Source organism: Theropithecus gelada, chromosome 12 (assembly GCF_003255815.1).
Source record: "Theropithecus gelada isolate Dixy chromosome 12, Tgel_1.0, whole genome shotgun sequence".
Classification (NCBI taxonomy): Eukaryota; Metazoa; Chordata; class Mammalia; order Primates; family Cercopithecidae; genus Theropithecus; species Theropithecus gelada.
The window spans coordinates 47,237,976-47,251,294 of NC_037680.1; the positions used below are offsets into that span (position 1 = coordinate 47,237,976).

Sequence of the window (13,319 nt, forward strand, 5' to 3'; positions counted from 1 at the left end):
CATGAAGATCTCCCCGCAGCCCGTTTGGGCGCTCCTTCAACGCCTCACGCTCCTCCCACCCACCCGCTTTTCCCTTTGCAGAAAAGGCTTGGCCCCAAATCCGGTTGGAATATCTTTAAACAATCCCCCACCCACCCACGCCGGGGAAAGGAATAAAGGGCATTGTGGGCGGAGGGTCGTGTTCCCAAGTCCCAGCCGTGGTTGACCTAAGGACAGATTATCCTCGGCAAGACAGGGTGGAGTAGCTGGGGCTGCAAGATCGCAAATCCCTAACGCCCGAAAGAGACTGGAGGGGTCGCACATCGCCCCCTCCTTCTTCTGCCTTTGAGCGCCGCGTTCCCATTTCTTCAAAGCGCTTCAACTACAATCGAAACAGCTGGGCGGATACCACTCCCTTCCGGGCCACCCCTCATCACCGGTTCGAGTCCCTGGAGAGGATATCTTTTTTCCACCCCCATTAACCCAAGAATCCTCCCCCAGGAGTAATAAAAGATTAAAGGAAGAGTGAAATACATAAACAAAAATATAGGTTTCAAATGTTGTTTAGAGCCGAATGACAACCACGGCCACTCTTAGTTCAAATTCCTACCCGAGAGAAGAACAGTGGGCGAAATACCTCATGCCCCAACTAGGCAAAACAAACACTGCCGTTACTGCCAGGAGTGAAGACTGCTGGGGCAAGCCTGGTGGGTTGGCCCAGAGCTATTGGCGGAAGCGAACGAAACAGAGGCGTGGGGACCAGAAGGGCGGGCGCTGTCCTTCGTGCTGAAAGATCTATGCCCTACCTCAAAACTCTGGATGGGGTGGAATTCCAGGCCTTCAATTCCTTACCATTCCTGCTGTGCCCAAAAGTCCGAGTTGGAGGAGGAGATCATTGAAAATTAAATCAAATTCATGAAGTCTATAAGTCCGCTCCCCTCCCTGCCTCACTGGAATGTCCACTCTCGGCGTGCAGGATAATATAAACCGCAGGGACAATGCAAGCTCCAAAAAATAAGTGCTTGGCACACAGTATGGGATTAATAAATACTCGTTTAATCAATTATTGCTAATATTCAATTAAACATTCTAAACAAGGACGGGCAAGAGGCTTCCTTCCTCCCCTACTCACCATAAAGGAGAAAGAGAGGGATGTCCTCAAAGCTGGACGGACTCAGCTTCAGCTTGCGATACCTAGCCTTGCAGGAGATTTCTTCTCCAACGAGATTATTTTATTGGCTAAAACGTTAGGGGTGTTTTGAACTCTGGGGTCAAAGGAGGAAATGGTTGTAAATGTCTCAATCTCGTGCCACAGGTGAAATAAACGAATCTTCCTTTCCAGGGAATCACGGGTTTTGGGAAAAGGTTGAGGAGACAGGGCGAGCGGGCGTCTCTGCTGGACAATGAAGACCGAGGGGCGCCGGGGATGTGTTGCCTCCTCCCTCCTGTCTCCTGCCCCGTGGCTCTTGAATGATTTAGCACTGGCACCTGGCTCCCTGATTGGTGCGACCGTCTCTTTAGGGAAGGCTCTAGGAGGGCCGGTGGATGGAATTCCGAGCTTCACCTGGTTGCGCCGAGCAGCTGCCAGTTGAGTGGTTTCGGGGGGACGTTTCCTACGTGGAGCAGGCACCCCCAGCCTGACCAGGCCCAAGCCTCAGTACCCAGTGCTGCAGTCACCGCGCGCCCCGCCGTTTAGGATGTTTTTGTGTCCTTAAAAAGTGCCCAGGATTTTATTGTCAGGAGAGGACAAGGCGACAAAACAGTAGTTTCTTTAGTACCAAAGGCAACGCGATTATTTCAAACCCAACAGCGAGATCCCTCTTGCTGATCAGACCGTATCTGCCCAGGGCGGACCTTCGAGATCCCTCTTGCTTATCAGGCCATATCTGCCCAGGGCGGACCCTTCGATCTCCCTCATGGAACTCTCTGTGATTTATAACATTTTTTTGTGTTTCCATTGTGTTGTAGTGAAAGGTGATAAGGCATTCAAAGAAAACGGACGGGCCTCGGCTGAACCAGTGAGGCCCCAGACGTGCGCATAAATAACCCCTGCGTGCTGCACCACCGGGGGAGAGGGGGAGGACCACGGTAAATACCTGTAGAGGAATCACTGCCTACACAGTGTTACCCAGACACGCACAGACATCAACTTTTTTGCCCTAAAGAAAAAGAAACGGGGGGAGAAGAAAGGGGAGAACTTAAACTAGTGACAGGGCGGTGAGGCAAGGCATGAAGAGGCAGGCCGGCGCGTAACCGCCTGGCCAGCAGCTCCAGGTGTGGGCTCCTCTCCGGCGCTGGAGGAGAGACCCGGGAGCGCAGGGCCGGTCGGTCTCTGGGCTCTTGGCGCCCTCTGGTGGGAATTTCTCCATCAACGCATTTTTAAGGCGAGGGGCTTTTCCCAACGCAGCGGTTCTTTTAACCTTGTGCCTAAATATTGCAGTGGGAGAATCCTTAAAGCGCGTGAAATCGAAGGGGAAGTGGGCCAGGGCAAGGGGGATTGGTCCGCCCCTCCCGGGGCACCTCTGTGCACGGGTTCCCCATGCGCGTGCAGCGGCGCTCGTGCGTGTCATCAACCTTCAGACGTGATTAATCAGGAGGCCTTCTTTTCCCATCACCAAGGGGGCCAAAGCGAGGAGCGAGCGCATAGCTAAAGGGACGTGGGGTCATTTTCTCTGCCGGTGGCACTGGGTAGCTGTGGCCAGGTGTGGTACTTTGATGAGGCCCAGGGCTGGATGAGGAAACTAATTCCTCGGTGGTCTGAGAGATCTCCCCTCATTTCTGCCTCCTTTGCCGTTACAACAATCCTGGCTCCGTAGAGAGCCAACGAGGACACGACCCAGAGCGCGCTTTCGCTCAAGGAAGCGTCGCAGGGTCACAGATTTGGGGGAACCCCGGGGAAAAGGACTGAGGCAAAGCCGCCGCTGGTCTCCGACAAGATATGGGAGGGGGAGGGGAAATGGGAGAGGGGAAAGGAGGGGAGGGAAGAAGAAACGCTCAGAAAGGCAGAATTCTTCGTAGGAATTATCTTTTCCCTCCTCTCACCCGACAGCCTGACTATTTCCAAAGGAAAAAAAAAAAAGCGTGTTGAGTACGTTCTGGATTACTCATAAGACCTTTTTTTCCTTCCGGGCGCAAAACCGTGAGCTGGATTTATAATCGCCCTATAAAGCTCCAGAGGCGGTCAGGCACCTGCAGAGGAGCCCCGCCGCTCCACCGACGAGCTGCCCCCGCGAGCAACGGCCTCGTGATTTCCCCGCCGATCCGGTCCCCGCCTCCCCACTCTGCCCCCGCCTACCCCGAAGCCGTGCAGCCGCCTCTTCGAATCTCTCTCTTCTCCTGGCGCTCGCGTGCGAGACGGAACTAGCGAGAACGAGGAAGCAGCTGGAGGTGACGCCGGGCAGATTACGCCTGTCAGTGCCGAGCCGAGCCGAGCCGAGCCGAGCGGATCGCTGGGCGCTGTGCAGAGGAAAGGCGGGAGTGCCCAGCTCGCTGTGGCCGAGCCGAGGTTGGTAAGCGAGCGACCACCTGGACTTCCCAGCGCCCATCCGTGGCTGTTCAGCCAGGTCCTCTCCGCCCGCGGCTTCTCAACCAACCCCGGCGCCCGCCACCCACCCTCCCGAAATGAGTGCTTCCTGCCCGCCCTAGTCCCTGCTCTCCATGGGTGCGCTGCGCAGGGACCCCCACCCCCCACCCCGCCCTCGTCACTCTTCTTATCTCTGCCCGCCGGATTCAAGCCCCGGGGACGCACAGAGGCTGAGGCTCTACTTGAAGTGGGGCAACAGCGATTTTCCCTTGAGCTTCCATGCTGCGAGCGCCTGTCCATCCAAAGGGCGCCTGACCAGCAGCAGCCAAAGGCGCTACTAGGAGCGGTAACCTGTTACTTTCCCAGCGGCCGTGGTCCACCCGCTGCCAGTGTTGCTGTGCGAGTGCTCTCGCGGGGCTAGGTGTGAGGTCGGAGGGAGGGTGTGGAGGCGATAGCCGATGGGTGCTTCTCTGCGGGGTCCTCGATCTACCCAGATTCTCCCGCACTCTCTGTCCCAGGGCCTTCGGGCGCCATCGCGCCAGCGCCGAGAGTCGAGCAGGGGCGCCGCGCAAGATCTTTGTCCGCCGCCTCCTGCGCGCTGCGCGCAAGTTCGTTTCCCCGGTGACGATCCCCATTCTTACCTACCCCACCCTCTCTGGATCTGCACCGCGAGGTCTCTGGGGTCCTCAAGGGGCTAGATAGAGGAGAAACGCTGAAACCAGACCGAAACCTCGCCCTAGGCTTAGCGATGGCTAAAAACCGGTAGGGATAAGAGGGAGACAAGCAAGGTTCCGACTCGCTGTTTTCTGGCTGTCTGGAGTGCAAGGTGACTGTGGTTCTTCTCTGGCCGAGTCCGAGGGAGAACATAAAAACATGGGCCTTTTTCCCCCTCTCACCTTGTCTCACCAAAGTCCCTGGTCCCCGGAGCAGTTAGTGTCTTTCTTTCCAGGGAATTAGCCAGACACAACAACGGGAACCAGACACCGAACCAGACATGCCCGCCCCGTGCGCCCTCCCCCCGCTGGCCCGCACGCCGGTGCTGAGTGCCCAGTGGGGCTTGTAGCGGCTCGACTGGAAAATCGCTCACTGAGCGCTCCCCTGTACTCCTAGCCCAGTCCCCCACACCCCCGCGTCTTGTACTGGCCTTGGACCCCCACCTCGACCCTGCCTCGTGTCGGCGCTTCACTCCAGGTCGCGCCAATGCACCGCCAGACTCGAGACCGACCCAGGGCTACGCTGCCCGCGCCCCAGTACCGGAGCTAACGTGAACGTCTCCTCCGCTGCCCCCACCCCCGTGCACCCCGACCAGGCAGGCTCGCTGCCCTCCCTTCTTCTTGTCTCTCCAGCGCCGGATCTTCAAGGGGAGTCGTCCGCGCCCCTGGCCGCTCAGTCCCTCCGGTGTGCAGGACCCCGGAAGTCCTCCCCGCACAGCTCTTGCTTCTCTTTGCAGCCTGTTTCTGCGCCGGACCAGTCGAGGACCCCGGACAGTAGAGGCCCCGGGACGACCGAGCTGATGGCGTCTTCGACCCCATCTTCGTCTGCAACCTCCTCGAACGCGGGAGCAGACCCCAATACCACTAACCTGCGCCCCACAAGTAGGTCCCGCCCCAATTTTCTGTCAAATGAACTGCGGGGAAGATGGGGGCGCTGGGACGTCGGGAGGCTGAGCTGGCGGAAAGGAAAGAGGGAGCGCGGAGATAATGGAGGCTGGGAAATAAATGGGGCTCTGACCGGGTCCCTGCCAGAGGTCATTTGGCTGTCAGGGACGCTAGGTGACTCCCAGGGCACCGGAGAGCGAGGACCACACAAGGTCCGAGTGGCGGCGATCGTTGAGGGCTTCGCGGCGGAGGAGGGGCGCGCAGCCAGTGTCGTTTTTATTCTGTTGTGTGTGGTTTCTTTGCTTCGTGGGACGACAGGGGTCAGGGCACCGGGCGGAATGAAGAGCTGGGAGCCCCAGCAGGAATAAGAGTTTTCAGTCCCTGGCTTTCGTTGAGCCAAGATCTAACCTCCTCCTTTCCCCCTGCGCTGTGCTCAAAGTCTGTAATCAGCGGAAATTTGGACGTTAATTGCAGCGTTTAGAAAACTCAGGGTCCCTAATTGCTCCAAATTTGCATCAAGCTATTGAGTTAGGGAGAAGCCAGGGGCGGGAAAGGTGCATAAAACTGAGACTGAGCCTTGACATTTCATACAATTAATTACATCTCAGAGACATAAATAAATAAAGCGGGGAACGGGCAGCATTCTGAGTGGCAAGAGATGGGGAACTGGGAGGGGGCAAGAAGATTTATCATAGAGAGGAGAGAGCACCTCTCTCCTTACCCCAGGCAAGAGATCTGTCAGGAGGTGCCACGTCCCGAAAAGAGAGAAAGAAAAGAGACGCCAGATAAAAGAGGGAGGAGGATTTATGCTTCCCTGTCTTAAGTACTACAGGCTCCTCAACCCGTTTCCAGAATCTATCTTTAATTTTATTTCCTACCTCTGTAAAGGCCTGAGATGAGAAAATTGTTTTTCTTTTTCCTTGTTGGAGTGAAGAAGTGTCTCCTGACCCCACCCCCCTAAAAAAAACTATCAGCTTCAGACTGTAAGGGTTCCCGCTCCCCTCTTTATTTATTTTGTTTCTGAGATGTAATTAATTATATGAATTTCCAGAATTTGTATACAGAAAGGGCTTAAGAAGGACAATGTGGTTACAGGGAGTGCTTATTGATGCGCTTTTATGGCACTTTATATTTGACAAAATAAGTATCCTCATCAACGAGGTGGGGATTATTACCGGAAAGCCCCTTTAGACGCTGGCATTGGTTCCCGGGCAAGAGGTCCTGTGTTAAGTCCTCAGGTCTCATTCCAATTTCCTTTGCAGCTCCCTCTTCCCGCCACCCAGGAGTGATACAATTACCCACATAACAAAGAGGGGCTCGGGAGAGTCGCCAGCCCTGGTAGCATATGAACCAGGCACCGGCGCTGGAGCTGGTCAGGGCAGGGCGGGAGGAATGCGAGGCCTGCGCGCCTTTGTGTGTTACTTTCGCCTTGATGGATTTCTTTTCTGATGCTTTCCACATTTCCCACCCCCTTTTGCCGCCTGGGGGTGGGAGTGGGGGGTTAGCAGGCAGTTGTGTTAATTTACCCTTCATTCCCGGCGCCCCTACTTCCCGGTGACCTCCAGTCGCCGGTGCAAACGCCCAGTCAAAGGTAGGAGACCCAACAGAGGCGATGACCTGAATCCGCACGTGGCCTGGTTTGCCTCGAAGCTACAAAAGAGAGCCGAGGACCCTGCTGTGAAAGAGCAAGCAGCACGTGTCCCAGGCACACTGTTGCGGGCCCTTAGCCTAGCTACGGCATCCGCACCCCAGGCTTCACAGGAGCGCTGGGCGCTCTATCCACTCTCACCCTCCCTTGCAGATAATACCCTTGCCCACCCAGCTAGCTCCACTTCTCTGCCCCTTTAGAGTATCCTGGGAGGTGGCCTTAGTGCAGGCAACCTTAGGCACTCTCTTGTTCCAGCAACCCTTGGGTGGGACTTGGAGCCCTCCTTGTCCTCAACCGCTAGGTCTTCCCGACCCTTGCTACATCAAAGGGGCTCTCTCGCTTGCTCTCCCCGTCTCCCTTTCCCTTTCATTGCAGCCCCCAATTTTGAAAGGCAGTGCAATGTATCTGACCTACAACTTCCCTGCTGAGTGACCTTGGAAAACTCATGTAACTTCTCTGAGCCTCGATGTTTTTTCTTTGTCAAATGACTCTTAGATCAACACTCCTGCCAGTTTCATAGGACTGTTACGAGAATTAGATGAGATGATGTTTAAAGTGAAAGTACTTTATCAGGTCCAAATAGCTCTTTATCCGCCAGGTATTATTAGGGTTTCGCTTTTGCACTGATTTCCTGTCTGTCACTGGAACTCCATCTGTGAGATGTCTCACCGATGTCAGGCTGTTTCTTCTCCCTGCTGGGGCTATGTTGTGCTTCGGGTTTAATTGATGTCACTCTCCTTATCGCCTGCAACACTTGTGTGAAGCTGGAGGCACCAGGAAGGGTAGGGTAAGGGATGGGAGTGCTTGGAGAGCTTTGCTTTGAGAGATTGGAAGGGGATTTCGTGCTGGGCTCACCACACCAGCCCGCCTGGGGGCTTAGCGGGGATGGGGCTGCTTTCCACGCTTCTTGCTGGAAGTTGAGCCCCGAAGGCAGCAGGTAGACCTTGAGGGGTTTGAGAACAGCCTGGAAAAGAAGGAAAATCCAGCAGCACCCCCACCCTCAGTTGTGACTCAGAGGAAGGGTCCTTGATTCCATTTACCTGTGCCTGTTCCAGACCCAAGATGTCAGAGGGAAAGGTTAATGAGGGGCAGGTTGGGAAGAGGGGCCAGGGATGAGGAGCCGAGGCGCACTATTGTCTTCCCCACTCCCCGATCTGACTGAAGAGCAGCCATGCGAGCCCGATCATCTAGTCAAATACTATTTTTCACCCAATTAATTCTTGAACTCTTCCGCGACCCCATTTCATGCCAGTTTATTTTAAGCTGCCACTAGGCTGGAGACCCGCCAAGAAATTATGAGACGTTTCGGTCCCAGATGCCTGTGTTCCCTTTCTGGGCTGCTGTGGTTGCCCTTTGAGTCTGCGGGGCCTGGCCAGTGGGTGTTGGGTAGTTTGAGTCTGCGGGGCCTGGCCCTTTCCGTGTGGGTCAGCCTTCACCCAACTCTGACCCCACCTCCGGGGCTGCCGGGTGGGGGTCGCTCGGGGGCCCGGAGGGGTGCTGGGTGCCCCACCTCTCAGAGACACCATTCTATATTTGAACCCAGGAGCAAGAAAGGAGTAAGATGGGGGCTCAGAGGGTATGCCTGTCGGCTCACAGATTTGGCTCCTAGCTCCTTTCAGGAAGCAGCTTTTAATGAAGAGCTCTGGCAAAGACCTCATCCTTCCCCAAGAAAACCACTGCCCTCCACCCATTTCCCCACGGTCGGACCCTCCCTGACAGCACCTCTCTCCCTCTCTCTCGTCCTAGCGTACGATACCTGGTGCGGCGTGGCCCATGGATGCACCAGAAAACTGGGGCTCAAGATCTGCGGTAAGTGACAGGGCCCGCTGGGGCCCGGCTGGGCGGCAAGGCGCGCAGACCTTTTGGGCTTGGGAGACCGGGACGCAAGCGGAGGGGAATCCCGGCTCTTGGGTCTGATTTTCTAAAGTAATTACAGCCAGCACAGCCAGCACAGCCAGCGACGACGCTCCCGTACAGGCCCTGACCCTCCTCTGCCCGCCCCAGACCCGGTCCCCAGGGGTCTTTTCCTCTGGAGTCCCCAATCCCCAAGACCCCGTGGAGCGAACGCCGGGTGTCCTGCCTGGGCGCAAAAGCGGGAGGAAAGCGCCCCCGCGCGGCAACACCACTTTCCTAGCCCCATGCACAAGCAGCTCCCACCCGGTGCTGTGCACTCTGCCCGCGCGTCCCAAAGGTCGCGTAGAAAAGGTGAACTGATCTGGCTTGCTGGAGAGCAGACCAAAGGCGCGGTATCTGCCTAAAGCTGTAGCTGACACGTTTCCCCCGTCCCCTATATCATCGCCTACCCCTCACTCACACCTCCGCCCGCGGTTGGGTCGCATTGAAAGTGGTCTCTCCACCTTGAGGGGTTTTGCCCTGAGATGTCAGAACGGATTCAAGTTTCTTTCTTTGGGGCTTCGGACGCTAGAGAAAAGGATTGCTTGAAGCCCTCCATGACCTGCCTGGGGGAGGCACGAGGGTTTGCCTGGCGTATCCTTCAAGGCGACGAGGGAAGGGAAAGGGGACGAGCAGAGACAAGGAGTCGCAGGGGGCGAAAGGACCGGGCGGTGCCGGATGAGATTTGCCGGGAAGGAAAAAAATAGATCAGAGAGCTGGAGAGGAGAAAGAACTGCTCTTTGGAGACAGGAGGGTCTGAAATGAAAACGCCCAAGGGATGTAGGTTTTTTTTTTTTTTTTTTTTTTTTTAAAGAAAAAGGGAGATTTGTTCGAAGGGACACAGCTGAGTGACTCCGGCTGAACAATAAGGACTTGCTTTCCTTGCTACATTTCACCGTCTAAAATTCTCTAGCCTTATCGGGCCAGAAAATACGAATGTCCCCGGGCAGAGGTTGGAGAGGCGGGGGAAGATTAACGAGGGGCTTATTAAAGAGCCATCCGTCAGCTGCTGCGCGCGGGAGATAGCGGCAGAGCAGGCGCAGGATACGCCCGCCCGCCCGCCCGCCCCAGCCCCGGAGCGCCGAGAGCCGCCCGCCGCCTGGGTGCTCTCTGCACCTGATCTTCCCAGCCTCCCTGGGTCCTGGGGCGAGGGCGGTGACAGTTTGCAGTCAGAGCAGAGTAGCCGCTTTGGGGAATTACTCCCTTCCCTGCTTGGCTGCGCCGCGCCTTCCCTGCGTTTCTGGGGCTCTCTCCTCTAGACCCTGGGACTTGGTGTTTACCGAGGAAGGGGCTCTGGATTCCTAGACCCAGCCATTTTCCACCGAAAGCCCAGCCCTGCCGCCGGGTGGCCTGGGGGTTTGGCCTTCTCGCCAGCACCGGACGCCCGCCCGTGGAGCGAGGCCAGGGCTGCATCCCTGTGCTGGGGCTGCCGCCGGCTGGAGCTTTGTTCTATAAATAGCCCCGTCCCACTCCCACCCCCACCTTCACTCCCACCTCCACCCCCACCCTGCCGCCATTCTGGGCTTAATGGCCCGTTTCGCGCCAGGTCCCTTCGGCGGCCGCCGCGCTCGGCTTCTGCAGCCGTCATTGTCATGCAGCCGGGCAGGCAGAACTGAGCGAGCCCCGGGCGCCCGCCGCAGCCGAGGACAGGGTAGGGGCAGGCTCTGGGTGAGGGCTCCTTACCCGCGGCGCCTGACCTGCTGAGGGTGGGGGGCAGCCCTCATTCACTCCCATCTTGCCCCCTACTGTCCCCTGCTCCTCTGGCTGCAGGCGTTCCACTTCCGCGGGAATAAAAGGTCTAAGTGCTTCTTATGGGGACATACCCAACAAGTTCAGAAAGGGTAAAGAGGAGGGAAAGAGTGGGGCTTCGCTGGGTCCGGAAATAGGGAACCAACCCGGAGTTGGCCTCAACTCCCCCTCCCCCACTGTCAGCCAAAGCCAGGAGGGAGAGCTCCTGGGGGCTACAGTCCTCAGAGTTTCCTCCCTGTTTCTGCTCCCCACAATCCAAGGTAGTCTGTTGAAGGGAAATTGCCTTGGGCTAAAATGCTCTGCTTTTGGGGCCACAGGTTAGCAGGCTTCCCATTAGGTTTGATTCTGAAAGAAAACAAAACACTAAGAGGATTTATTTTCCATACCTTGAGACAACTTTGGCTTTCCATTTTAAGCTAGTGGAGGCAGAGTGCAGTCTTTCGTGTTGGCCCTAGGTAGGTCCACAGCTCCCTGCCTTCCTACACACACACACACACACACACACACACACACACACACCTCCCTTCATCTCTGGAGGGATGGACCTGGAGGGTCCCTTCTTGACTTGACACCATCCAGGTTGGTTTGCCCTTTCACATTAAGAGAGCAGAGGAACTCATGGTCCTCTTCCCATTTCCAAACCTATTATCCTGGATGACTCTCAGAAGCACCCTCAGTGCCTTGCCAAAATATTCAACCCCCACCCACTCTCCCCCTGCCCTTCCCCAAAAGCCACGGAATGAAGCTGCAAGGAAGGTCCTGGGCCCCACTAGTGGTAGGTACCCTTAGCTCTGGAGGCTGAATCCCCCAGGGAGAGTAATCAGCTAGAAGAAACCCATGGTCTTGCCAAGAGCTAGAAAGTAGCTGTAGGCATGGTGGCATGACCTAAATACAATGAGTTGCAGGGATCCCTAAGTTCTGGCTCCGGGCTCTGCTAACTTCCCAGGGTGTCCTTGGGCTTCCATCACTTATCTCTTGCTGCCAATTACAGCCCCTGAACTGTTTTATTTAGCCTACACTGTGTGTGTGTGTGTGTGTGTGTGTGTGTGTGTGTGTGTGTGTGTATGTATATAATTTTGTATCAAGTGCCAAACCTTAAAAATAGAGAGATTTCAAGTGTTCTCTTTTTCTGGTTTCTCTTGAAAAAAGGGGGTGGGGGAACATGGCAGGTGCTGTTAGCCAATGAAAATCAGAAAAAGAGGTCATGGTGGCTCACATCTATAATCCCAACACTTTGGGAGGCCAAGGTGGTAGGATCATTTGAGGCCAGGAGTTTGAGACTAGCCCGAGCAACATAGGGAGACCCCATCTCTACAAAACCTTTTTAAAAATTAGCCAGGTGTGGTGGCCGCATAGCTGCAGTCCTACTACTCAAGAGGATGAGGCAGGAGGATCACTTGAGCCCAGGAGTTTGAGATTACAATGAGCTATGATGGCGCCACTACACTCCAGTCTGGACAATAGCAATAGAGTATGACCCTGTCTCAAACAAAAAAAACCAAAAAACAAAAAATGAAAAAGAGCCCCTCCGTCTATGCATATGCAATTCCATGTCATAGCTTGCTGAACACAGAATATGCTGGGCTTCAGCTCCCACATGCCCTGTTGGCCATAGGTGCTTATGCCATGCACAGCTCAAAGCCCCACTTGGCAACAACTGGCTGGAGCCAGGAGCTTTCTAGCTACACATACGTGTGCACACATGCACACGCACATACACATACACACTCTCTCACTGGGCCCCATAAGCCTTTGAGCTTGGCAGCAGGGGTGAGGAACCCGCAGCAGGAGCTCCCCTCAGCTCAGAGGTGGAGTCATGACTTCTCCCCTTGCAGCCAGCCAGTGTGCTAGCACCCAACCAAACAACTGCAGCTTTGCCTCTCCTCTGCTTTCCTCTTTGCCTCTAAGAATGTAGAGCTCTGTGACCAGTTACTCACAGGCTTAAAGTAAGTCCTCAAAGCTGGAGTGTAGAGCAAGAGGGAGTACATTCAGCTTCATTCTCTGGGGCCCCTTCTTACAGGACCCCTTGCTAGCCAGGGAAATTGTCAAGGCACTGACCTCCATGTCATCCACCACCTCTTCATCCTTGGAGAAGCAGCTCCTTCCAGGGCATCTCAGAGCCAAGGGCAGCCTGGATCACCTACCTGTCTGAGGATCCCAGTATTTTAGAAAACAAACACCTTCCTAAACAAAGTGAAAGACATGACAATGTATATTACATGTTTAGACTAGCAAATTAATTGTTTTTAACATAAATTATAATGCAGTGTAAGTGTGCTATTCATAAAATAATTACAGGATTTAGAGAGGATTCTGATTCCTAGTACATTACTGGAAGTGCAGCCCAAGGAATGGGATGCAGGTTTAAAACTGTGTCATAGGGCCGGGCACGGTGGCTCACACCTGTAATCCCAGCACTTTGGGAGGCCGAGACAGTGGATCACCTGAGGTCAGGAGTTTGAGACCAGCCTGACCAACATGGTAAAACCCCCATCTCTACTAAAAATACACAAATTAGCGAGGCATGGTGGTGGACGCCTATAATCCCAACTACTCAGGAGGCTGAGGCATGAGAATCACTTGAACCTGGGAGATGGAGGTTGTGGTGAGCCAAGACCATGCCACTGCACTCCAGCCCAGGCGACAGAGTGAGACTCCGTCTCAAAAAAACAAAGCTGTAGCATGATGATCATCCGTCAGCCTCATCAGGGCATCTCTGGGAGAGCCTGTGTCAAAACCTGAAGCCGAGTTTCTGCTTCCTGCAGCTGCCCAGAGGGAAGGGGCTTCAAGGTGGGGAGACTCAGGGAGTGAGTCAGAAGCCTAACCAGACATCAGGGACAACAGAGTGGCGGTTCAGCTGGGTAGAACCTGACTGCATGAGGCCACATGGGTTTGATCTTTCAAATCTGGCAAATTCCACAGCTCAATG

At 55.3% G+C, this 13,319-nt stretch overlaps 1 protein-coding gene across 3 annotated transcripts in view; it reads left to right on the plus strand.

The window, feature by feature from the left end:
• Window positions 1-2,975: 2,975 nt before the first annotated feature.
• GAD1 (glutamate decarboxylase 1) overlaps window positions 2,976-13,319 on the plus strand; it is a 46,384-nt gene continuing 36,040 nt past the window's right edge. Inside the window, exons 1-3 of one of the 3 annotated variants that reach the window (XM_025404678.1) lie at window positions 2,976-3,484; window positions 4,953-5,097; window positions 8,495-8,557. In XM_025404678.1, coding sequence (XP_025260463.1) covers window positions 5,016-5,097; window positions 8,495-8,557 — 145 coding nt within the window. In that variant the 5' untranslated portion in view covers window positions 2,976-3,484; window positions 4,953-5,015. Of the gene's footprint in view, window positions 3,489-3,692; window positions 3,849-4,952; window positions 5,098-8,494; window positions 8,558-13,319 lie in introns of those variants that run through there. The other 2 variants (XM_025404680.1, XM_025404679.1) reach the window with 2 other exon arrangements.